The 25053-nt window shown below is 46.6% G+C and overlaps 1 protein-coding gene across 3 annotated transcripts; it reads left to right on the plus strand.

Moving 5' to 3' along the window:
* Window positions 1-254: 254 nt before the first annotated feature.
* On the plus strand, window positions 255-24852 carry PARP16 (poly(ADP-ribose) polymerase family member 16). Of its 3 annotated transcripts, none has more exons than XM_068965039.1 (6): window positions 255-440; window positions 14977-15114; window positions 17381-17587; window positions 20414-20585; window positions 21998-22139; window positions 23506-24852. In XM_068965039.1, exons 1-6 carry the CDS (start codon window positions 267-269, stop codon window positions 23642-23644), a joined length of 972 nt encoding a protein of 323 aa, XP_068821140.1. In that variant the 5' UTR covers window positions 255-266; the 3' UTR covers window positions 23645-24852. The 3 variants fall into 3 exon arrangements, with proteins under 3 accessions (XP_068821140.1, XP_068821139.1, XP_068821141.1); XM_068965038.1 differs by having other exon boundaries at window positions 23509-24852; XM_068965040.1 differs by lacking the exons at window positions 14977-15114; window positions 17381-17587 and having other exon boundaries at window positions 23509-24852.
* The last annotated feature ends 201 nt before the right edge of the window (window positions 24853-25053 follow it).

Here is a 25053-nt window from a genome sequence, read left to right on the forward strand (position 1 = left end):
GTCCCGGCCGGGTCCCTCTCCTCACCCGTCCGTCTCCCTGGGCGGCGAGTGGCTCGGCTTCCCCCGCAGAAGACACTCGGCAGCACGTTCTCACCCTGTCATCTCCTCTCTCCGCCTAGCTCGCCCCCGGCCGAAGGACCCCGGCCCCCTCCAGCCCATTGTCCGCGGGCCCAGCCCCGCGCTGACCGCAGGCTTGACCCTACCGACCCCCACCCGCCGCCCCCGCACCTCGGCGCGTCTCCCCCCAAAACGCACGGCGCCCGGGGATGCAGCCCGCGGGGTGGGCGGCCGTCAGGGAGGCGGCAGGCCGCGACGTGCTGGCAGCCGACCTGCGCTGCAGCTTCTTCGCCTCGGCCCTGCGGAGCTACAAGCGCGACTCAGTGCTGCGGCCCTTCCCCGCGTCCTATGCCCGCCACGACTGCAAGGACTTCGAGGCTCTGGTGAGTGTGCCCCGTCGCCCCCGGCACTGCGTCCGGGCCGCGTAGTGTGTGGAACCCTTGTTTCGTGAAGGTGCCAGCCCCGCACTTAGCACCCCCAGCCTGGTCTTGGGGAAGGTTTGTTTCCAGGAGCTCAGAACACTCCCAACACCCTAGATATTGACACTCCCAAGTGACTCCCCGAGATGAAGTGAGAAATTCAACAATTGCATAGGCCTCCACAGCATTTCCTAGTGAATCAGCTGATTCTGCTAAATAGGAAGTTATCTATCCCTTTGCAGATGAGACATCATAAGTCATCAAAGCCACCGGGACCTCATCTTCAGATAACATAATATGTGGCCAGTACCTTTATAAATTGTAGCATATGTCCAGTACACATGTAAGCTGTTATTTCTCTGATGATTCAGGAGGCACTTAATTTCTTGCAGAGTTCACCTCAGGGTCAGCCTTCTAGATATTAGTTATCTTTGTAATCCAAATGTTTGGAATTATCTAGAAAAATCGAACTTGCCAAACTTGCTTCTCTTGAGAAATACAAAATCGAAAGCCTATAGGCTTTAAAGACATTGAGTTTGTACTCAAGAGGTTTTCTCTCAGAAAAAACTCCAGGCCTACCCTGGTTTTCATTGGTGAGTTCTGCCAATTGCTGAGGAACTAAGTAATTGCAGTCTTGCAAAAATTCTTCCAGAGTAGAAAAATAGGGTAGTGTAATCTTGATACTAAATCTAGTAAGAATGATACAAGAAAATTATAGGCCAGTGTCACCGAAGAGTATAAATATAGAGATCATCTATTAGGATCCTAAAATTAACAATATATAAAAAGAATAATTACTTATTAATAGGTTGGGTTTTTACCAGAAATGTGAAATTAGTTCAACATTAGAAAATCTCTTAATATTACAAGCCATTTTTACGGAATGTTGATCATGATTAGAATTAACAGATATTTAAAATTATCTCTGATGAGGTGGTCAGTATTGGGTGACCCTTTTGCTTTCACTCCCAGATGGTCAAGGGGCAACGGCCCAGCTTCCTCGCCCCTGCCTGGTCCATTGCAGCTTAGGCTAGGGATGTGTTGATGGGGCTTCAGATCTTGACCACAGTGCATAGGGGTTTCAGGGTACAGGGAATGGGAGGTTGGAGAAAGAGGCAAGCAGACTGACTTCCCCCATGGTTTGTTCTGCAAATTCAAATATTTAATTCTGTGCATTTGTGCTATCAGAGTGTTGGAGAATGAACCTTTCTTCAGTTTTGTCAGTGGATATATACTGAGTTCCTGCTGTGGGCCAGGTGCTAAGGATACAAAATTAAAAGAATCAAGGAGAGGTTAACAGTCTGATCAGTTACCCTATGGGGTAAGCCCTATATACAACACAGAAGCCCAGAGCAGGACTCAACATCTTGGCAGTAGGCTGGAATCAGAGAGTACTAACCAGGGGCAGTTACAACACCATGCTGAGTCCCCAGGGACATGGAGGATTTGGAGTTGCTGAGAGGAGGAGAGGGGTGTTCCAGGAGTAGCAGCAGGATGGGCAGAATACCAGGATCTCATCAAGAAGGACAAGTCTGTGCTTCCGTGTGACTTTTGTGGGGAATAGGAAAAGATGAGGCCAACCAGGGCAATCAGGGCTGTGCATGATCTGCCCAGATGTGTAGATTTTATCCTTGGTCTGGGAGGGCAGTAGTGACATCCAGGATGTATAAGACCCTTGTGGTGGCAGGGTGACAGAGGGATCTGTTCAAGAGTAGAGAGAGAAAAAACTGGGAGTCAGAGGGCCCAAACTCACCAGAGGTGATACCCCACAATACGCTTTATTATTTTTTTCCAAGAAACATCCAAATGGACTAGAATGCTCAGCATGTTCTCTTTCTGCAAGAATAGAATCAGGTTACTTTGATGGACATGGGATAAACACAGAGGGATCTTTGGAGTTGTTCACGCATTGATTTGTTCATGCTTTTTAAAAAATTCATTTTAATTATGCAGGTAATGTTTGATTATATTCTTGTTATAAAAAATCCAAGTGATAAAGTATAAGCGCCCCTGATGGAGCTCACCCTGCCCCACATCCCTCTCCATAGCTACTAGTGCACTCAGTTTGAGGCATACACTTCCTCCCATACTGGTAATCCTTTAGGAGAGCATTGACAATTTGGGTAGCCCCAAATAGCTGCCTCCTCTGTAGGGACAGACTGTCGTGAGCATGGGGCTCATTTTGGGGCCATTTTTAGACAGTGCACTCTTTCTCTCAGGGGCCACTGAAAAAAAGCAGATTCTTACCATCCCAAACTGTTACCATTCCTTATGGGGCCCCAGAGTGAGGGAAGTTAGCCCAGGCCATGCAGATTCTTGGTTTTCTTTAGCTCTTTCTGAGGAGAAACCTCTCACCAGGCAGGGCCTGGCATGACCTCTGGGGGCATGTGCATGTTCTTAGATAAACACACTTTAGGTTTCGTTCTGCCACATGTTACTTGAGTTAAAGAAAAGGTGCAGAGAACTTGGCATCTGGACTTATGTCTTTCTGACTTAAAGGTTAACCTTTAAAAGAGAGTCAGATCTGGACTCGGCCTTCTGGATCATTTTGTGGTTACTTGGAGAAGGAAGGTTTGTAGCTTTTAAAAGTCTCCCATTTTCCATCCTTGATCAGGGAAGATCCTATGTGCCTCAGAGCAACTGAGCTCCTGGGTCACAACTACTGGAAAAACATCTCCCATTTTAATTTGTTTGGCTGAAAGCACTTGGAAGTAATGTGAAACAGTGTATGATTTTCAGCCATTTAAAATTAATTTTCTCTACACTATGAGATGTCCTAACACCTGTAACACACTTGTTGCAGTTTCCAAAAATTAGATCTCTGGCTGAAATTACTTCTTGACAGTTGTTTTCCTGAGACTGCCCCCTGCTGAGCCACATTCTGAGGCTTAGCCTGGCTCTGGCCTGTTCTTTCATGGGCTTCCCGGATGGCTCAGATGGTAAAGAATCTACCTGCAGTATAGGGTTTGATTATTTCATAGCCCCCCAAATTCCAGATCATCTCTCAAGTGCTGTGTTTTGACAACATTTCTGTCAGTGTTCAGCTTTTCGATTTTGTACCAGTTCTTTGTATTCCCAGTGCCTGGCCTGGGAGGTGCTTATCAGATGTTTGAGGAATCGCACTGGGTATGTGCTGATTGCCCAGGCTGAGGGTTTTTGATTCTGTTTCTTGGGAAAAAAGTTGACTAAGCTCTTTTCAGGTCAGAGAATCTGTAGCATTCTTGGAATGTCCAATAGCCTTGACCATCAGCCCCCTCAAACTTCAGGTTGTGCAGTTCACATTCCTGAATCACTGACACAGAATCTTGTCACTGGCGTCACAGCTGTAAGGTTTTTGTTTTGTTTTCCCCCCTAGAAAATACCATGCCCTGGTTCTCCATTAGCCTGCAGACCCTTGCTGGGAGTGGGAGGTGGGCGGGGATGGCTCTTTTGTATTAATTTCAGCCCCTTACCACCCAAAGTGTGGTTGAGGGCCTGCAGAATCAGCATCACCTTGGAGCTTGTTAGAAATGCAGCTTGTTGGGCCGCACTCCAGACCTACCCAATCAAAATCTGCATTTTAAGGAGATCCATGGGTATTTCTGGGTGTTTGTGGGCTTCCCTTGTGGCTCAGCTGGTAAAGAATCCGCCTGCAATGTGGGAGACCTGGGTTCGATCCCTAGGTTGGGAAGATTCCCTGGAGAAGGGAAAGGCTACCCACTCCAGTATTCTGGCCTGGAGAATTCCATGGACTGTATAGTCCATGGGGTCACAAACAGTCAGACACGACTGAGCGACTTTCACTGGGTGTTTGTGTGCCTGGTAAAGCCTGAGAAGCACTGCAGCTAGCTACACTATTCCCATCTCCTATTCGGGGGCCCAAACTTCTCCAGTGACTGTTGGTTCAGGCCTATAATGTCTAGACAGACTGACTCCTCAATGTCTGGATTAAAACGTGAATAAGCTTCTTCCCTGACCCCAGGGCATGCCTGCCCTCTCCAGGCCACTCCCTCTCTGTCCCTGCAAACTATGCTTCATCCTTTCAGATACAGAGGGAACCTCTTCTTATTCTGTGCCTCCACTTCCTAGCAGTTAGGAGTCCTTCGTCTGGGTTCCTACACAATTTTAACAAATTTGCTCTTATAAATAATGCTGTGGTGGGAATTCCCCTGGGGTCCAGTGGTTAGGACTCCATGCTTTTGTTGCCAAGGGCACAGGTTTGATCCCTGGTTAGCAAACTAAGGTCCTTCTATTACATTAATCATTGCTTATATGTCTAGTTATTTTCTTGAAGTAAATTCCAAAAGGTGAAATTGTTGGGCTCATCAGCTAACAAACCTTTCTAAGGAAAGCTTTTGTTGCTTATTTCCTGATTGGAAATTGAATATTAACATTTACTAGGAAGATCATTCTTTATAAGGGCCTCAACCTTGGCTTGAATTGGAATTACCTGAGAAGCTTCATACTGACATCTGGGTCTCACCGTGTACATATTCTGATTTAATTGGTTTGAGGTGGAACCTAGGCGTTATGTTTTTTGTTTATTTGTAGAGAATATGTAGCTTAAATTTTTTTCTAGTAATTGATTTGATCATTTCATGGGCACTCAGGTGCTGAGTAGCGGAGGAAATGGTAGCAAAGATTCAGTGTGGTCAGTAAGTGTCCTTCAGGTACATACTTGGTATCTCAATGTAAACCTCTCAGTCTCTCAGATTATTTTTTTATTTCTGTTTTCAGGAGGACTGTGTGTAACGCATTTAATCTTCCTCATAACTCAGTGATGTAGATTCTGTTACCATCCCTGTCACCATCCGCTCATCAGTATATGAGATGGTGGCAGACAACTCTCCAGCTTCCAGGTGATGCTGGTGTGGGTTAGGGTAGAAAACCACTCTTTTAAAGGGTCCCTGTGATGACTCTCTTTATGAAGAGGGTTGTAGACTCTCAACCCTAATCTGTGTTAGTCAGTCTGGATTTTCATACCTTCAGCTCAGTTCATTTCGTCACTCAGTCGTGTCTGACTCTTTGTGACCCCAGGACTGCAGCATGCCAGGGTTCCCTGTCCATTCTCAACTCCTGAAGCTTGCTAAAACTCTTGTCCATCCAGTCAGTGATGTCATCCAGCCATCTCATCCTCTGTTTTCCCCTTTTCCTCCTGCCTTCAGTCTTTCCCAGCATGAGGGTCTTTTCTAATGAGTCAGTTCTTTGCATCAGGTAGCCAAAGTATTGGAGTTTCAGCTTCAGCATCAGTCCTTCCAGTGAATATTCAGGACTAATTTCCTTTAGGATTGACTGGTTTGATCTCCTTGCAGTCCAAGTGACTCTCAAGAGTGTTCTCCAAAACCACAGTTCAAAAGCATCAATTCTTTGGTGCTCAGCTTTCTTTATGGTCTAACTCTCACATCCATACATGACTACTGGAAAAAACATAGCTTTGACTAGATGGACCTTTGTTGGCAAAGTAATATCTCTGTGTTATAATATGCTATGTTGGTCATAGCTTTTCTTCCAAGGAGCAAGTGTCTTTTAATTTCATGGCTGCAGTCACCATCTGCAGTGATTTTGGAGCCCAAAAAAATAGTCTGTCACGGTTTCCATTGTTTCCCCATCTATCTGCCATGAAGTGGTGGGACCAGATGCCATGATCTCTGTTTTTTGAACGTTGAGTTTTAAGCCAACTTTTTCACTCTCCTCTTTCACTTTTATCAAGAGACTCTTTAGTTCTTCTTCTGTTTCTGCCATAAGGGTGGTGTCATCTGTGTATCTGAGGTTATTGACATTTCTCCTGACAATCTTGATTCCAGCTTGTGCTTCATCCAGCCTAGCGTTTCGCATGATGTACTCTACATATAAGTTAAATAAGCAGGGTAACAATGTAGCCTTGATGTACTCGTTTCCCAGCTGGAGAAGGGAATGTCAAACCACTTCAGTATTCTTGCCTTGAGAACCCCATGAATGGTATGAAAAGGCAAAAAGATAGGACACTGAAAGATGAACTCTCCAGGTCTGGAGAACAGTGGAGAAATAACTCCAGAAAGAATGAAGAGACGGAGCCAAAGCAAAAACAGTGCCTAGTTGTGGATGTGACTGGTGATGGAAGTAAAGTCCAATGCTGTAAAGAGCCATACTGCATAGGAACCTGGAATGTTAGGTCCATGAATCAAGGTAGATTGGAAGTAGTCAAACAATAGATGGCAAGAGTGAATATCGGCATTTTAGGAATCAGTGAACTAGAATGGACTGGAATGGGCGAATTTAACTCAGATGACCATTATATCTACTACTGTGGGCAAGAATCCCTTAGAAGAAATGGAGTAGCCCTCGTAGTCAACTAAAGAGTCTGAAATGCAGTGCTTGGGTGCAATCTCAGAAATGACAGAATGATCTGTGTTCGTTTCCAAAGCAAACCATTCAGTATCACAGTAATCCAAGTCTATGCCCAAACCAGTAATGCTGAAGAAGGTGAAGTTGAATGTTTCGATGAAGACTGACAAGACCTTCTAGAACTCACCCTCCCAAAAAAGATGTCCTTTACATTATAGGAGACCGGAATGCAAAAATAGGAAGTCAAGAGCTACCTGGAGTAACAGGCAAATTTGACCTCGGAGTACAAAATGAAGCAGGGCAAAGGCTAACAGTTTTGTCAAGAGAACAAACATCCTTTTCCAGCAACACAAGAGAAGATTCTACACATGGACATCACCAGATGGTCAATGCCGAAATCAGTTTGATTATATTCTTTGCAGTCAGAGGTGGAGAAGCTCTATACAGTCAGCAAAAGCAAGACTGCGAGCTGACTGTGGCTCAGATTATGAACTCCTTATTGCAAAATTCAGACTTAAATTGAAGAAAGTAAGGAAAACCACTAGACCATTTAGGCATGACCTGAATCAAATCCCTTATGATTTTACTGTGGATGTGACAAGTAGATTCCAGAGATTAGATCTGATAGTCTCTGCCTGGAGAACTATGGATGGAGGTTCATGACATTGTATAGGAGGCAGTGATCAAGACCATCCCCAAGAAAAAGAAATGCAAAAAGGCAAAATGGTTGTCTGAGGAGACCTTACAGATAGCTGAGAAATGAAGAGAAGGTAAAGGCAAAGGAGAAAAGGAAAGATATACCCATTTGAATGCAGAGTCCCAAAGAATAGAAAGGAGAGATAAGAAAGCCTTCCTCAGTGATCAGTGAAAGAAATAGAGGAAGACAATAGGATGGGAAAGACTAGAGATCTCTTCAAGAAAATTAGAGATACCAAGGGACCATTTCATGCAAAGATGGACACAATAAAGGACAGAAATGGTATGAACCTAACAGAAGCAAAAGATATTAAGAGGTGGTGAGAATACTCAGAAGAACTGCACAAAAAAGATTTTCATGACCCAGATATTCATGATGATGTGATCACCCACCTAGAGCCAGACATCCTGGAATGAGAAGTTAAGTGGGCCCTAGGAAGCATCACTAGAACAAAGCTAGTGGAGGTGATGGAATTCCAATTGAGCTGTTTCAAATCCTAAAAGATGATGCTGTGAAAGTGCTGCACTCAATATGCCAGTTTGGAAAGCTCAGCAGTGGCCATGGGACTGGAAAAGGCCAGTTTTCATTCTGTTCCCAAAGAAAGGCAATGCGAAAGAATGTTCAGACTACTGCACAATTGCACTCATCTCACATGCGAGCAAAGTAATGTTCTAAATTCTCAAGCCTGGCTTCAACAGTACGTGAACCGTGAACTTCCAGATGTTCAAGCTGCATTTAGAAAAAGCAGAGAGACCAGAGATCAGGTTGCCAACATCTGTTGGAACATTGAAAAAGCAAGAGAGTTCCAGAAAAACTTCTGCTTTATTAACTACATGAAAACCTTTGACTGTATGGATCACAACAAACTGTGGAAATTTCTTTAAGAGATGGGAATACCAGACCACCTCACCTGCCTGCTGAGAAATCTGTATTTAGGTCAAGAAGCAGTAGTTAGAACTGGACTTGGAACAACAGACTGGTTCCAAATAAGAAAAGGAGTACATCAAGGCTGTATGTTGTCACCCTGCTTATTTAACTTACATGCAGAGTACATCATGTGAAATGCCAGGCTGGATGAAGCACAAGCTGTGGTCAAGATTGTCAGGAGAAATGTCAGTAACCTCAGATACATAGATGACACCACCCTTATGGCAGAAAGCGAAGAACTAAAGAGCCTCTTGATGAAAGTGAAAGAGGAGAGTGAAAAAGTTGACTTAAAACTCAGTGTTCAGAAAATTGGTCATGGTATTCGGTCCCATCACTTCATGGCAAATAGATGGGGAAACAATGGAAACCGTGACAGACTTTATTTTTTTGGGCTCCAAAATCACTGCAGATGGTGACTGCAGCCATGAAATTAAAAGACGCTTGCTCCTTGGAAGAAAAGCTGTGACCAACCTAGACAGCATATTAAAAAGCAAAGACATTACTTTGCCAACAAAGGTCCATCTGGTCAAAGCTGTTTTTTCCAGTAGGCATGTATGGATGTGAGAGTTAGACTATAAAGAAAGCTGAGTGCTGAAGAATTGATGCTTTTGAACTGTGGTGTTGGAGAAGACTCTTGAGTCTCTTGGACTGCAAGGAGATCAAACCAGTCAATCCTAAAGGAAATCAGTCGTGAATATTCATTGGAAGGACTGATGCTGAAGCTGAAACTCCAATACTTTGGCCACCTGATGCAAAGAACTGACTCATTAGAAAAGACCCTAATGCTGGGAACGATTGAAGACAGGAGGAGAAGGGGATAAAAGAGGATGAGATGGTTGGATGGCATCACTGACTTGATGGACAGAGTTGAAGCGAGCTCCGGGAGTTGGTGATAGAAAGGGAAGCCTGGCGTGCTGCAATCCCTGGGGTTGCAAAGAGTCGGAGATGACTGAGTGACTGAACTGAACTTTCCCAATTTGAAAACAGTCTCTTGTTCCATGTCCAGTTCTAACTGTTGCTTCTTGACCTGCATACAGATTTCTCATGAGGCAGGTAAGGTTGTCTGTTATTCCCATGTCTTTAAGAATTTTCCAGAGTTTGTTGTGATGCACACAGGCAAAGGCTTTGGTGTGGTCAATAAAGCATAAGTAGATGTTTTTCTGGAGCTGTCTTTCTTTTTCTATGATCCAGTGGATGTCGGCAATTTGATCTCTGGTTCCTCTGCCTTTTCTGAATCCAGCTTGAACATCTGGAGGTTTTCATACCTTAGGTTTGTGCAAGGTGAGGCTGTACGCAACTGTTCTGTCCTGTCTTTCCTGCCTTCATCGCAGTGGGCCACCCCACTTTTCCGGGTGTCATTCTGTGTGGTCAGGTCCCTGAGGCTGGTGACCTTGGCTGTACCTTTGGTTCATTTCCTTCCAGCACCTCCACCCACAGCTAGTAATTATGGCCTCAGGCATCTTCCTAGACAAGGGTTTTTTTTTTTTTTCCATATGTTCTTTCCTGCTGCCAGCCCTTCTAGGACAATATTGCTTAACATCTAAGCCTGAGTATCCCCGGTTTTCCTGGTGATAAGAATCACCTGTGACAACTTCTGTAGACACAGTGTCTTGGGCCACGTCCCAGGAGAGTTTGATCTGGGTTGTTGCCAGGTGTCCGCCAAGCTGTCCTGTGCCCCTCTCAACTCCCTCCCTCCCTCCCCCGCCCCAACCCGGACCGAAGCAAGGAGACTAAGTTGTCTCCTTCTAAGGTCATTGGTCCCCTCTCTTTTCTGCTTGTCCCCTGCTGGTTCCCTGCTCTTGGTTTCTTAGTCACCCAGACCACCTCTTCCTTTCTCCAACCCCTTTGACCACTTAGCAGTGTCCAGTGTTTAGGACTTGCCCAGGCTCCTTCAGCCACTTCTCCAACTGAATGCATCCTTATTCCTTAGAGCAGAGACTGCAAAAAGGTGGCCTGTGGGATGACAGGTTTTGTTTTTCATCTGGTCTTTTACAAGCAAGAAAAAAGTCTGAGGCTCCACAGCCTGGGTAGAGGTGGCCCTTAGTCAGAGAGCAGCTGGAGGTTGGTGGCTGGGCCCTTTGGTGGGCCTCCAGTGCAACACAGTCCTCACTACTCTTTCCTAGACAACCTCTTTCTCTTCTTCATCACTTGCCTGGCCTTGGGGCATTTGAGCTCTGGACCATCTTTTGGGAGAGGCCCTGTTCCCTTCTCTGCCTCTTTGTCATGCTCTTTGCTACTGGGAATTTTCTTCCTCTCAAAATTCTACACCCTCACTTAAGGTTCCATTCCCACCCTACTTGCTTTGAAAACTCTTCCGTCTGCCTTCCCCTCAGCCCCCATAAATGCCTGCCCTCCTCCTGAACACTTTCCCCTCAATCCAGTTGTTGATAAATGCCTTCTAATGTCACCAACTGTGGTTCTTTACTCTTGTCTAGATGGAGAGTTTGTCTTCTTGACCACTCCCCCACCCCCCATACTACACATGAGATACATCTTTCTTCTTAAGCCCTTTGACAGGGCTTAGGCATAGACAGTAGCTAGCTGTCTTGGCTGTGTCATTTAGGAAACACACCTAGGGCTTCCCAAGCAGCCTCTTAAATTTCTCCTAGAATTGCTCTCGGAGAAGGAAATGGCAACCCACTCCAGTGTTCTTGCCTGGAGAATCCCAGGGATGGGGGAGCCTGGTGGGCTGCCGTCTATGGGGTCGCACAGAGTTGGACACGACTGAAGCGACTTAGCAGCAGCAGCAGCAGCAGCAGCAGCAGAAGAAGAAGAATTGCTCTTTTGGGCTAAAACAGTCAGTCCACTACTAAATTTCTCCATTGATTTGGTAGGAAAGCATCATGGAGGATGAACTTGTGTCACGTTACCTGGCTTCACGTCTCTGCCTTGCCACTGAATAGCTGTGTGACCCTAGGCAAGGTACTTGAACTCTCTAAGCCTCAGTTTCCTCATTTTTATGTATGTTTGTATGTATGTATGTACATATATATCTTTTAAAGTTAAAAAATTTCTTTTATTGACGTATTCTTGCTTTACAGTATTAAGTTTCAGGTGTATAACACAGTGATACTTTTTAAAGGTTATACTCCCTTTATAGTTAGTATAGAATATTAACTGTTTCCTTCACTGCACAATATGTGCTTGCAGCTTGTCTATTTTCACACAGTAGTTTGTGCTTCGTAACCCCCTACCCCTTTCCTACCCCTCCTCCTGTGTGGGCAGGCAGCTGTGGGAAGAGCCTGGGCCTAGCTCAGAGTTGAGGGGGGTCTCTCCCATGTCCATAGACTGAGCCCCTGAAAGAGGCCTTGTGTAACTGACAGTCTCTTGTGAGGCTTCCATCACTCGATCTGGACTGCTGGCAAAGGCTGTGGCTTGCAGGTGGGATCGGAGAGCGGTGATGGGTATGGTCATTCCAGTGGGAGATAAGACTCTGGCATAGCAGGTGTGGACCAGGAGTAGGAAAGAGTGTCAGTGGAGACCACGGTGTCCCTGAGAATATATCATTTGGAATGCATCTTCAGGTACTCTCAGTGGCTCCATGTTGCCTACAGAGCAAAAGTCAAGAGTCCTAAGGAGGGTACAGGGTCCTTCACAGGCTGATCTCAAGTTGTCTTCTCACTCCTGTTCTTCCTGGTGACGCTTCTGCCACACTCTTAAGCTGTAGCCACACTGAACCAGTTGCAGTTAATGAAGACAGCCCTCTCAGCAGCCCCACTAACTTACTGCCTTCTTACTGCTCTAAGCACAGTACTGGTTTAACTTGGTTAACTTTCAGCAGGAGCCTCAGAAGTGGCTAATCTCATTCCAATATATGTTTGAGGAAACTGAAACACAGGAAGTTAACTCACCCAGGTCATACAACTAGTAAGGGGTGAGCCCAGATTTGGACCTGAGCCACCTGGGAAAAGAGCTTGCAGTTAACTTCCCTTGTTGCCATCAATGCCCCTGACTACAGGCTGCACTTCTGTGCTTCTTGTGCCCTTGCCTGTCAAACTCCATCACACAGCACCTCCCCTTCAAAGCCTTTTCTGACCGCTCCCTTTTCTCCCAGCACCTACCCAACAGGAGTCTCTCTTGTTCCCCTTTGTAGTTTGTACCCATCTTTGTTATGACAGTGAATAGTTGTAAGTCATAATTATTTCTCTTTCTGCTTTCCTACTGTGTAGCTTCAATTCTTGTGGAGCATCTACACATCCCTGTTTTTAAATTGGATCCCCATTGATGGTCCACAAAGCATGCAGATTTAGTTTTATCAGAAACCTGAGTCTGTTGATTGCATCTTTAGAAACAGAGACAGGAATAAAACAACTCTGAAATGTTACAGGGTTAAGGAATAAACCTCCCAAGGTTTGCAACTGTGAACTAGCTAAAAACAGAGGAAAGAACTGCTGGTATTCATGAAGTACCAACTACATCCCTAGAAGAGGTATGTGTTGTCCAGGGAGAAATGCAAATTAGAAGAAAAGAAATGGACATACACTGTATAGACCAGGCCCTGAGATTCTGTTACCTTCTTTGATCTTCCTGACAACCCACATGGAGATAGTGGGGTTCTCATGTTAGAGAGGAGATTGAGGCTCAGCCAGGTCTTGTGGCGGAGCCAGGTCTAAGGAGTGGGGATTCAACCTGAGATCCATCTTTTCTTTCCTCTACATCAAGGGAAACAGAACTTGGAAAATACGGGACAGTGCTTGGTCTTGGGGAATCCTGGCTAATTTGGAGAGACAGTACTGGGGCTGAGTGCTTTAGGGGTTTGGAGGAGAGGGATTGTCTGGGTTGGTAGAGTTGGGGGAAGGGGCATTCCAGGAGACTGAGTGAGCAAAGCTTGGAGGAAGTATGTTCACAGGTGGCACCAGTCTGCAGTGGTGTTTTAAATCCCATTCTGGAGAGATTTGGCTTCTAGTCAGTTCTAATTTCTGAGAAAAAGCTACAGATACCTTGTAGCTCTCTGCTAGCCTAGGTTCCCCAATCGCTTATCAGAAATCCTGGCACCAAGTCTGCTGTGGAATTCAGATTCTGCCTGATTTTACAGAGGCAGTATTGTCCACCTCACACACCAGGTACTAGCCTATATCAGAAGGCTCTGGGATGGAGCACAGCTCACAACAGGCATTCCATTTCTGCAGAAGTCCTTGTTGTGGTCCACAAAGAGGTCCAGGAGCTCGTCTTTGCCCTCAAGTGTGACAGGTCGGGTGTTAAGGAGATGAGATTCACATTGAGCGACTGTAGGAACTGCTCTGGTCTAATGAAGCCCCATGGTCCACGGAGGCTGGCCCCTCTAGTAACAATATCATGAACATAACTACCAGGGTCCTTACAGAAAGTGACCACACTCAGGGAAACCCCAACCGTGGATTCCCCACACAGTTTCTTCCAGTCCAGCTGCAGGTACCATTGGGGTTGTAGTTACCATAAGCAGTGTTGCTTAGTTATGTATGTAATTGCTGTATTTCTTTTATCTGGTCTCCAGGGGAACAGGTGGATAGGGAATTAACTCATGCTGAAGGGAAAAGGTGTTGTTAACCCTTTACCCACAGTATATACTGTGTTCAGTTCAGTTCAGTCGTTCAGTCATGTCCGACTCTTTGCGACCCGCAGCACGCCAGGCCTCCCTGTCCATCACCAACTCCCAGAGTTCACTCAGACTCACGTCCATCGAGTCAGTGATGCCATCCAGCCATCTCATCCTCTGTCATCCCCTTCTCCTGCCCCCAATCTCTCCTAGCATCAGAGTCTTTTTCAATGAGTCAACTCTTTGCATGAGGTGGCCAAAGTACTGGAGTTTCAGCTTTAGCATCATTCCTTGCAAAGAAATCCCAGGGCTGATCTCCTTCAGAATGGACTGGTTGAATGTCCTTGCAGTCCAAGGGACTCTCAAGAGTCTTCTCCAACACCACAGTTTGAAAGCATCAATTCTTCGGCGCTCAGCCTTCTTCACAGTCCAACTCTCTGGTAACATCTCCAGCAGGGTGCATCCCATAATCAGGTATTGAAAGTCCTGGAGAAAAAGACATTGTGTTAATAGTAACACAAATTGAGATAATTCAATGAAATGAACTTCACATCTGCTCAGGTTAAGCTTTTTAAAAATTATTTATCTCTTTATTCTTGGCTGTGCTACATGGGCGTTTCTCTAGTTGCAGTGCTCTAGCTCCTCGTTGCTGTGACTTTTCTTGTCGTGGAGCGCAGGCTCTAAGGTGTGTGAGTCAGTAGTTGCAGGTCCCCGCTCTAGAGCACAGGCTTGGTGGTTGTGGCTTAGTTGCTCAGTGGCATTGGTATCTTCCGGACCAAGGATCGAACCCAAATCTCCTGCACTGGCAGGTGAATTCTTTACCACTGAGCCACTAGGGAAGCCCTTCAGGTTAGGTTTTGTACCAGTTGAGTTACATATAACCTTCCAGTGTTCAGAGCGTTAGGAGTTTGGCAGTACGGACTTACGCATTTTGCCCTCTTAAAGAAATTCCTTGGAACATGAAGGAAGTGCAGGTTGCCTGCCTTACCACTAGAGGGCCCCTAGTTACTATCATTTTTCCCCAGGATCTTTGCTAACAGAAGTTTTCCCCACTTCAGCTTGCAGATGCCAGCAAGTTACCTAACCTGAAAGAACTTCTCCAGTCCTCAGGAGAAAAAGACCCATGGGCCTGGGACCTGATGAGCTGGATTTTATCGTCAAAGGTCCTGACAATCCACAGTGCAGGGAAGTCAGAGGTGAGACTTTGGTGTATAGGATCACAGATTCCTGGGCCTGGAGAGCTGTGGGACCTCTGTGCACCAGTGTGACCTGGGCAGCTTGTTGAAAATATAGATTCCTGGACCCTGTCCCCAGAGATTCTGATTCTCTGTCTAGACTGGGGCCCAGGAGTTTGCATATTGGCAGGGCAAAGCCATGTTCTCTACTAGCTGTGTGACACTGAGCAGGTTACTGGGTGCATTTCGGTACCTGGGTTTTCACTCTGTAAAATGGGAATAATAATAGTATACTTCTATCAGTGGACTGGCTCTGAGAATTAAATGAATTTCCTCACTTAGAATAATGCCTAAGGACACGTGCTAAGGGTTCAGTAAATGTTGGCTATCACAAGCACCCCAGATATTTCTAACAAGGGGGGGATCCTTGACCACAGCTTAAAAGATTCCCGCTCTCAGGAAGCAACGAGGCAGACTGAAGTGCTGGATATCCTCAGGCTGGGTTCAGATCCCGTCTGTTATTTAGTCTTCTGTGCCCTCTTTGTAAATTGAGAATATTAACAGCTCAGAAGGGCTCTATGACAGAATGTGCGTCACCCCCGGCGTAGTTTCTGGCACAGGGCAGGCACTGCGTAAATTGGCTTCCCTTGCCTGGCTGGGATCTTGCAGGGACAGGCTGGGATGACAGGGGTCAAAGTGTAGACTGACAGATCGCTGATCTGGTGTTCTTACCTCTAGGTGGTAACAGGGGTTTGTCTATGCCATTCTTCACTTAATCGTTTTTAATTTAAGAGCATTTGATTTTATAAGTTCCTGCTAAAGACAAAAATCCTCCTTACGTGGCCTAGAATTTGGTATCTCGGTTTCTGGTGTCTAGGGACATCCCCCATCCACGTTGGGTGGTAAGAAAACATCAGCATCCTGGAGTGGGAGTCAGGATACCTGTGTTCAGGTCCAGGCTGGGCTGCTAACTCCTGGGTTATGCTCTTTGGGTTTCACTTTTGTCATCTGTTAAATTTAAATTTACTCCTTCCTCATCAGGCGTTTACTGGCTGTTGGGTGTTACAGGCAAAGTAGATAAAGCAATTGCTTCTTGATGTTTGATTATAGAGCAGTTAAATTCCATTAAAATATGAAGTGTTGGGATCCAGGCTTATCAACTTTTTATTTATCGTGCCCAAGTGAGAACATTAGTCTACCGCATATCATTTTACAAAAGGATATTTTAATATGAAAAAGGGAGGATGGCCCTGACCTCAGGCTGAAAGGATAATTCTTTTAAAGAAGGGCTCATGGCAGCCTTACATCAGTGTAAATATATCTGTGAAATTGCCCTTATTTTTGTCATTTAATCATAACCCAGCGAAAGCTTGACCACAGACTGACTTGGGTCTGGGATGTACTGTTGGAAAGTTACAGAGATGATGCGGTCTCTGCCCTGAAGAGCATTATTATTACCCCTTAGGAAGGAGTTCATCCTTGCATATCAGTTGACTTCTGCTGCATCACAAACCATTCCCAAAATCTACTGGCTGGCAACAACACGGACTGCTTCTCACGATTCTCTGGGTTGGTTGGGTGTTTCTCCTGAGCAGGGCTGGCTCACGCAGGGCTGTCCTAGGGTAACCTCACGTAAGCGTATGGGGCTTCAGCTATCCCAGCTGAAGGCTGCTGTGGCTGGTGCCTGCTTCTACAAGGCTGTCATCCTGTAGAAGGTTTGCAGGGCTTGTGAAGGGTTCCCAGCAGCAGACAAGGGGAAGGGAAGCCCTTTTCAAGTCTCTGTTTGCCGTATGCTTACCAAGGTCCCGTTAGCCAAGAGAAGTGAAGATTTAAGGGGTGGAGAAATTGATTCCATCTCCCTGTGAAATCTTGATGGAATTCCACCTGCAAAGTCACATTGCAGAAAGGTGAATGGACAGGGATGGGAGGAAAAATTCGTGGCCAGTTTTGTAATTTATCACACCTTTCTAGCTCCTGATAGTATCGTAAAGATGGAATGCAGGAAATAAATGTGAAAGGGTAATGAAAATTAGATGTGATCTTTAGTTAGAAGATACAATTCATACTTCTTAGTTAACTGACTGTAGGGGAAAACACCGTTAGAGGAAAGCAGTCTTGAGCTGTAGGCTCTGAACTTGTTTATAAACTGATGTTTTTATTCCTGTGAAACCAGTTGTTCTCGTGAGCAGAGCCCATAGGAGCTAAGCCCCAGGCTTTAGGAGGCCATTTTGGCAGCTCTCTTTGCCAGCTTCCCAAATAAAACTGTGACTTCCTGCATGTTTTCAAGTTTGAAAAGATCCAAAAGCTGACTGGTACCCCTCACACGCCTGTCCCCGTGCCGGACTTCCTGTTTGAAATCGAGTACTCCGACCCAGCCAACGCCAAATTTTATGAGACCAAAGGAGAACGCGACCTCATCTACGCCTTCCACGGGAGCCGCCTAGAGAACTTCCATTCCATCATCCACAATGGCCTGCACTGCCACCTGAACAAGGTGGGGCCCAAGGCTGCTGACATCAGGGGGCTGTGAGGGGGGTGGCCAGAGCTGGTTAGGGTGAGGGTAGGTAGGTTCACCAAGGTCTTTCCACTCAAAATGTGGTCTGTTGACCAGCAGCATCACCTAGGAGCCTGTGAAATGCAGAATCTTTGGCCCACCAGACCTGAGTCAGAACCTGCATTTTAACAAGGTCTCCAGGGGATTCCTCTACTGATGAAAGTTTGAGAAGCGTCGCTTTAAAGATGGTTCTCAGCCTTGGGTGCACATTTAGAATCGCTTGGGGGAGCTATTAAGAGTCTGGATGCCTGGCTACGTCCCCAGCCTGTTAAGTCAGAATCTCTGGGAGTGGGGCCTGGGCACCAGTATGCTTCCAGAGCTCCCCAGGTGATGCTACTGTGTGGGGAGCCTGGTCTTCCCAGCATGATCCCTGGACCACATCCCTGGGAGCTTGTTGAACACATGGAATCTCAGGCCCATCCAGACCCCATCATAGAGAGAAATCACAATTTAGTAGACTCCCAAGTGATTCATATGCATGTTGAAGTTTGAGAAGTACTTGCCTCGGGGACCCTCCAAGAGAGTCAGTCATTAGGAAATTGAGAGGAGCTCCCTCTTTGAGCTCCCCTGCACCTCTTTTTTAGGGAAGGGGCCTGTGCTGGGTCATCGTTGCTGCACATGGGCTTTCTCTAGTTGGGGCAGACGGGGCCCACTCTTCACTGGGGTGTACAGACTTGATTGCCCCACGCCATGTGGAATCTTCCCAGCCCGGGAATCAAACCTTCATTGGCAGGCAGACTCTTAACCACTCTACCATGAGGGAAGTCCCTTCTTTCAGAGCCTTGGGGTCCTCATCTGTAAAATAGGATGCCATTCCCCACCTTCTGGTGTCCTGGCAGGACTGAAATACTTCACATATGCAAAGGGCTCTTCCTGTACTTAAGCACTACGGAAGCAGTGGCTTCTTTTAGAGGCTGAAGGAGAGGGACTGGAGGGTGCAGCTTCTCCCTCGGTTGTGCCAGCATCGGCCTTGTCTGGGGGCTGGCTCCATGAGCTGTGGGCTCATTTGTAGCTGATGCAGCTCCAAGGCAGGAGAGACTTTTCCAACGCTGCCGCAGCTGATTATCGCAGTTGAGTTGTGTTGAGGGGGACGGGCCTGTTTACTCTGGCTCTTGGCTTATTATTATGGCCAGGCAGCTGGAATCCAGGGGCCCTACACTTCACACTAGAGCACGTCTGAAGAAGTTGCCTGCTGATTCCAGTCTTGTAACCAAGCCTTTGCTTGGTTGAGGGGTTTGCTGCTTAGAAGCATCTCATCAGAGCCTTTTGGTGAAGTGGATGTTCTTCTGGCCGCCTCTGTCTGGGTTTTCAGTGAGGGGCTTGCTTGAGGGAGCCTGCCTGCCAGCTGAAGCTCTAAGAGTGTTTCCTTGGTAGAGATACTCCCAAGTTTCCGCTTTGTGCTCCCCTGTGCATGGTTCTTGAGTCTAGGGAATTGTGTATACATGGGAGGCATAAGCAGAGGGTCAGATCAGAGACATTTCCTCCTTGGAGGTCTGTGCTAGCTTTTGAGATAATGGGGACATTGTAAAATGGCCAAGCAGAGGCTTGTTTCGTTTCCCCTAAGCTTCACTTAATTGGTTGAGAATTGTGGAAGCCTGGTGCCGCTGAATAGGATGTTTCTCAGTTCTCAAGTAGAGGATGTTCACTGAGCTGTGTAAGGCCGTTCAATCATCTTAAGATACTGACACTGAGGCCCAGAGATAGAATTTGAATTACAACTTATGTCAAATTCCATCCACTGGTAGCAGTTACTTGGAATATTGTGTGAGGAGTCTGAATCAGTATGAATGAAGTGCCATGACTGATATTTTTAAGTTGGCATCGTGATTGATTATTGATGTCTACATGGGCAAAGGATGTGTTTGCTATGCCTGCTGTGGCCTCAGCGTGCAGGTATTACACCTGAGAGCCTTCTCTTTTACGTGGCATGCTTCCTTGTGGAGGATAGCAAGTTAGCACCTACCACCAGCGATCTGCCTCCTAGAATTTTGGACCTTTTCTTGGTCTGCACCAACACAAAACTTAACCCTGCTTCTCATATAGCCCTGCCTTATTTGGTTACAGTGTCTGGTCTGAGAGATTCTTTTCCAAGTAATGACTCAGATCACTTCCCCTAGTCACTTAGGTGTGACCGCCCTCTCCCTGCACACAGGGGCATGACTTTGCTTCTGCAAGCCTGTCAGTGTCACCATGCTGAATCCAGTCATATAGCAGGAATTACTGATTCCCTAAGACACAAGAGCCTGTGATGGAATAGCCACCGCTCTCTCGTGCCAGGTATTCTGTGTGGTGCTTCATGTGCGTCGTCTTGTTGAATCCTTGCCCATGACCTTGTGAAGAAGAGATCATCATCACCACTTTGCAGGTGTAGAAACTGAGGCCCGGAGAATTTATATTACTTGCTATCTTGTTAGAAGGGTAGACAGGGTTCAAATGTGGGTCCGTTTGGGCTCTTAACACCTGTGTTTTTCTTACTCAGCCTTAAGCACTAGAATGACTAGTGCTACTAGCACTAGAACTACTAGTTTGCCAGGTTAGTCAGCCACATCCACAATCAGTTAAACTGTGGTCAGATAGAAATGTGCTTTGTAATATCCCTGTGATGATGTCATGGGACTGTTTGATCTTGTGTCTTTTCCTGGGGTCAGGAGAGCCTGGGAGACTTTGTGTTAACAGCTCTACTGAAGAAAGACCTGTGTTGTTTTGCTGCCCCCACTCGGCACTCACCCAGCCCTGTTTGTTTTCTGTTGATCTCCGCTGTTCCAGACATCCTTGTTTGGGGAAGGGACCTACCTCACCAGTGACCTGAGCCTGGCCCTCATTTATAGCCCCCATGGCCACGGGTGGCAGCACAGTCTCCTCGGCCCCATCCTTAGCTGCGTGGCTGTGTGCGAGGTCATTGACCATCCAGACGTCAAGTGCCAAACGAAGAAGAAGGGTGAGTAAGTGCTTGGCCCTGCCCTGGGCTGCAGGCCTCTGGGTGTCAGGCTCTTGCCTTTGGCCCAGCTGTTGGGTGGAACACCCATTGCATGGCAAGGGATGGGCTGGGTGCAGAGCAGTGTAGGATAGAGCCTGCCTTCAGGGAGTGAGCCGTCTCCTTAAGGACTGAACACAAGGTGAAAAGGGTATCATCTACTACAAGGCAGTAGGTCAGTAGTGCCAGCTGAGAGTGCTGATAAGGTCCATGGGATAGCTCAGAGGAGGGGGCAGTCACGGTGGGTCCAAGTGCTCAGGGAAAGCTTTGGGGTAGAGAAGAGGAAAATGAACCTGCGAGGCCAGAGCACAGGCTCCTTGAAGGCAGAAACTGGGTCTCATTCACTCTTGGGCACCTAGTGTCAGCAGGGAGCCTGGTACGTACTTGACATTCAGTAAACATTTGCTAAACTGAAGCTAAGGATGCGTCTCGCCCTGTTCCTCCAGGCCGCTCTGGTGTATGCTGGAGCCCCAGGAGGATGTGAGGGGCAGCTGAGGCCATGGGGGTAAATCCTGGGCTCCCCAGTGAGCAGATGACCAGTGGGCCCCTGAGTCCGCTCTCCTGATCTGTCCCTTAAAGCTCCGCCCCCTGCTGTTTCGTCCTGAAAGGCAGAGAAGTCACAGAACTGTCATTCTAGACTCCAGAGCTGGCCTGTTGGTTCCACTGAGAGAGGGAGGATTGAGAACACTGTTCCTGGCCCCTAATGTAAAACAACTGGAATCCTGGGGAACGGGCCCAACTCTGACGCCACTCTCCCAAACCAGACAGCATGAATATTCACTTGTATAATTCTTAGGAAGTCTGCACACCATGACATTAAACATCAGGACAAGACCTGGTAACGTCTGCTGTCACGAAGCTTCGGCCTGTTGCAGGCTTTTTTGGTGGTTGTTGTTTTGGTTCTTTTTCATACAGCTTTTTCATGTTACTGAAAGGAAAGGGTTTTTGTTTTTTTTAAACAAGTCATGGTACGAAGGGTGGAAGATGAGTGTTCTAGGAAGCTCGAATCCAGAATGGTTAATTTAAAATGCCTGTTAAAAGGCTTGTTCTAGATCAAGTCCTGTTGCTAGCCCCAGATGATTTTTTTGTTGTGGCCATCAGTCTGCTGCTTCCCTCTGCTTTCCCCACTCAGTCTTCTTCATTTTTACCCTCTTGTATCTTTTTTTATTTTCCTATTCCCTTTTCCCTCTTCCTGGTGGTCTGTCTGTGGGACTCTCCTGTATTTTAGTCCTGCTTCCCGCACATACACAGGCCATTCCTCTGCCTGCTGGGGCCTCTCCACCCTCAGGACCAGGAGGCTTGACTCGTTTCTACTCGTAGTTCGCTTTTGTTATTGTATTTCCCCCTGTAAAGTTGTGCTTTTTCTCCTTATTCAGATTCCAAGGAGGTAGATCGCAGGAGAGCGAGAATCAAGCACAGTGAAGGAGGCGAAGTCCCTCCAAAGTACTTTGTGGTCACTAATAACCAGCTCTTGCGCGTGAAGTACCTGCTGGTGTACTCGCAGAAGCAGCCCAACAGGTGAGAAGGACAGTTGCTGCACGAAATCCAGGAGGACAGCCAAGGGCGGTGTTCATAGGAGCGGGTTCCTGGTTGTCAGCGGCCCCCTCTCCCTCAGCCTAAACCGCAGCTATGTATAAAATACATAAAGCACTCTGCTTCATGTAAGGGGTAAGGAGGGAGGAATACGTTGAATAAAATGTGGTCCTGGCCCTAGGGGACTGGGTATTATAGTGAGGAATGGCTTTGTTAACACAATGACTTGAGGGACTGAATGACTGAATGAAGCTGAACCGTGAAGCCCCTTAGCCACCTAGGCTCTGATCACAAGGCTGAAATCCACTGACTGGGCTGAACTGAGAGGTAGAGTGGGGCCAGGATTGAGCTGGAATTCTGATTCTGTGCTGTCTGGCTCAGTCACTTTCCACAGTGACTCTCAGACCACCACCTGCTCCTTTTTGGACCTGAGATGCTTCATCTTTATCTCTAAAATTAGAGTGTTGAATCCAATAGCAGATGAGGCCATCCTACCCCACATGAATCTGAGAGTGGCGATTCCTCACGCTGTTCCAGCAGTGTGTATTTGGGGGTTTGGCAGGGCTCTCTGGGGTTGAGGGTCACTTTGAGATTTTGTTGCATTGTTGGTAGAGTTTCTCATGGGGATGAGCAACAGGTAAGCAGGTTAGACAGGGAAAGGGTTATTGTTAATACTCCCAACTCCTGCTTATCTATACCAGTGGCTTCTATGCTTCAGGATTCAATAAACTAGTAAAATCCTCTCCCCTTAAATCTGGGAAGTATGTACAGGGTTCCTAAGTTTGGGGGACAGTATTCTGTGCTTTAGAATCATCTGGCTTTTTCTACTTGAAAATTCCATTCCTTTCCCACTCCTTCCTGCAGTGTCTCTGTACTGCACATTGGGATGGCTTAGATCATCTCCCAGTGGGTCAGAGAGGATTTCCCCTGCTCAGAGTGATATCTGTGCATGTCTGAAAGTGAAAAGCTTTGTGCTAAATACCCTGCCACCTGCCGCCCTCCGGTCATCTGCCTTAGCGAGGTCATCTGTTTAGATACCATAGTCTTGCTTAAGAAAAGACTGGTTATAAAAGGTACAAGAGGAGCTATAAAAGAAAAGATCAGGATGAGCTCATTGCATAGCTGTCTTTGTACATTTAGAAATTGTTCTGGTGAAAGGCATGTCAGTGCCAGGGCAAACAGCTCCAGATTTTTTGAGCAAAGGAGCACGCATGAAGCTTCATTTCATGGCTCACTCAGAGGACGAAATTCATCATTTCATCTTCTCTGAGCCAGAAGTTGTTGCATACCCTTTAAAAAAAATATTTTTCTCTTTGTTCCAACATTCCCCCAACCCCTCTCGCCGCTGAAGCAGGGCTTCCAGCCAGCTCTCCTGGGTCTCCAGCCATTGGTTTACGGTCATGATCACCCTGTATCTGCTGCTGCTGCTCGCAGTGAGTGTCATCAACTCCTCAGCTTTCCAACACTTCTGGAATCGTGCGAAGAGATAATCTTTCTGGGCCTGGTGTGGGGGCCACCTCGATCACGTGCCTTATGATAACTTGTTCTGTATCTCCTGTGCCCCCCATCCAGCCAGGTCAAGCCTGGGGGCCACTTGGGGACCACAGGACAATTTTCATATGCCATAAATATATCAATTGCCTTTGACGATGCTCTCTGCCACTCTAGTCAACAGAGGGCACTGGCCCCTCTTAGCTTTTGGGGGAGATTTCCTGTCTGTTCCTTCCAAAACAGTCTTAGGGAGTTGGCTTTTTTGCCAGGGCCAAAGGAGAAAGTCCTGCTGCATTTGAAAACAAAGTGTCCAGGCTGTCTGTGGGGTGTTTACAATTGCTTCTGGTGGACATCGGCCCTTCTCTAATGCCTTCTTGGAAGGCAGAAAATGTGTAGTGGGGACTGTAAATCACTAGGCAGTTGCCTTGTTTTGACTTGAGACACCCAAGAGGAACAGTCCTGTTTCTCATAAAACTCAGTGGGATCGTTTTGAATTCCATCAGCCTTTGTATGCGAGTGCAAAACACTTTTCACAGTTTTCTCACGTCAACAAACAGTCCTCTGCTACAGCTGTAACCCCTCCACCCAACCGCGGATGAGAAAGGAAGGAGACAGAGACCTGATAAAAACGATGAGCGACTCAAGTCGTCTTTTTCTAAAAATTACCAATTGCTGATTACAGCCTAAATGGAACCAAATGTTTGTTTTCTGATTTTTAAAAAAAAATAACTATTTGACAATTTGTTTTTATGAGCTAAAGGGGGAAATTTCTAAACCTAGAGCACCATTTGGCCAGCGCCCACAGCCTCTTTCCTGGCCATGCTTTAGAGAAAAAAGATTGGAGCTGCAGGCCTGCCTCCTGCTCTCGTTCTCACGAAGCTGCCTTGATCGTGGCCCATCAGCCACAAGTGCCACACTGCAGGCCTTCTGGGGGTGGCCGGCCTTTGAAGCAGAGGCTGGCCTCAGTGTGCCACAGGTGTGTGGGGGCCACGCCTCCCTCCCAGGGCCTGCGGGTCTCTGAGACTCAGCCTGAGCTTTAAATGCGCAGGAAAAGCCTCAGGCTACTCCGAGAGCACTGGTTCTACCTGCTGTATTCTCTGCCCCTCCTTCCTGCCCAGTGTCAGCCATCACGGAGCCCTGGTTTTGGGGGGAGATTTCTGTAAAGAAAGAAGATGGAAAGTCATTTTTCTATAATTTGTGAAGTTGTGAAAAAGCCACTATCATGGTTTCTACATTGAATATTGGAACATTTCAGAAATAATAAAGATATTTTCCTAATTTCCAAGTTGCCTTTGTGACTGCTTTTCAGCCTTAATTCGAGGCTGCTGTGTATTCGTTGTGAAAAATTTCATCCTCTCTTTGCTTCCATGTTTGGGGTAGCCATTTTCTGGAGAGTATGTATCTCTAG

Source organism: Capricornis sumatraensis, chromosome 2 (genome assembly GCF_032405125.1).
Source record: "Capricornis sumatraensis isolate serow.1 chromosome 2, serow.2, whole genome shotgun sequence".
Lineage (NCBI taxonomy): Eukaryota > Metazoa > Chordata > Mammalia > Artiodactyla > Bovidae > Capricornis > Capricornis sumatraensis.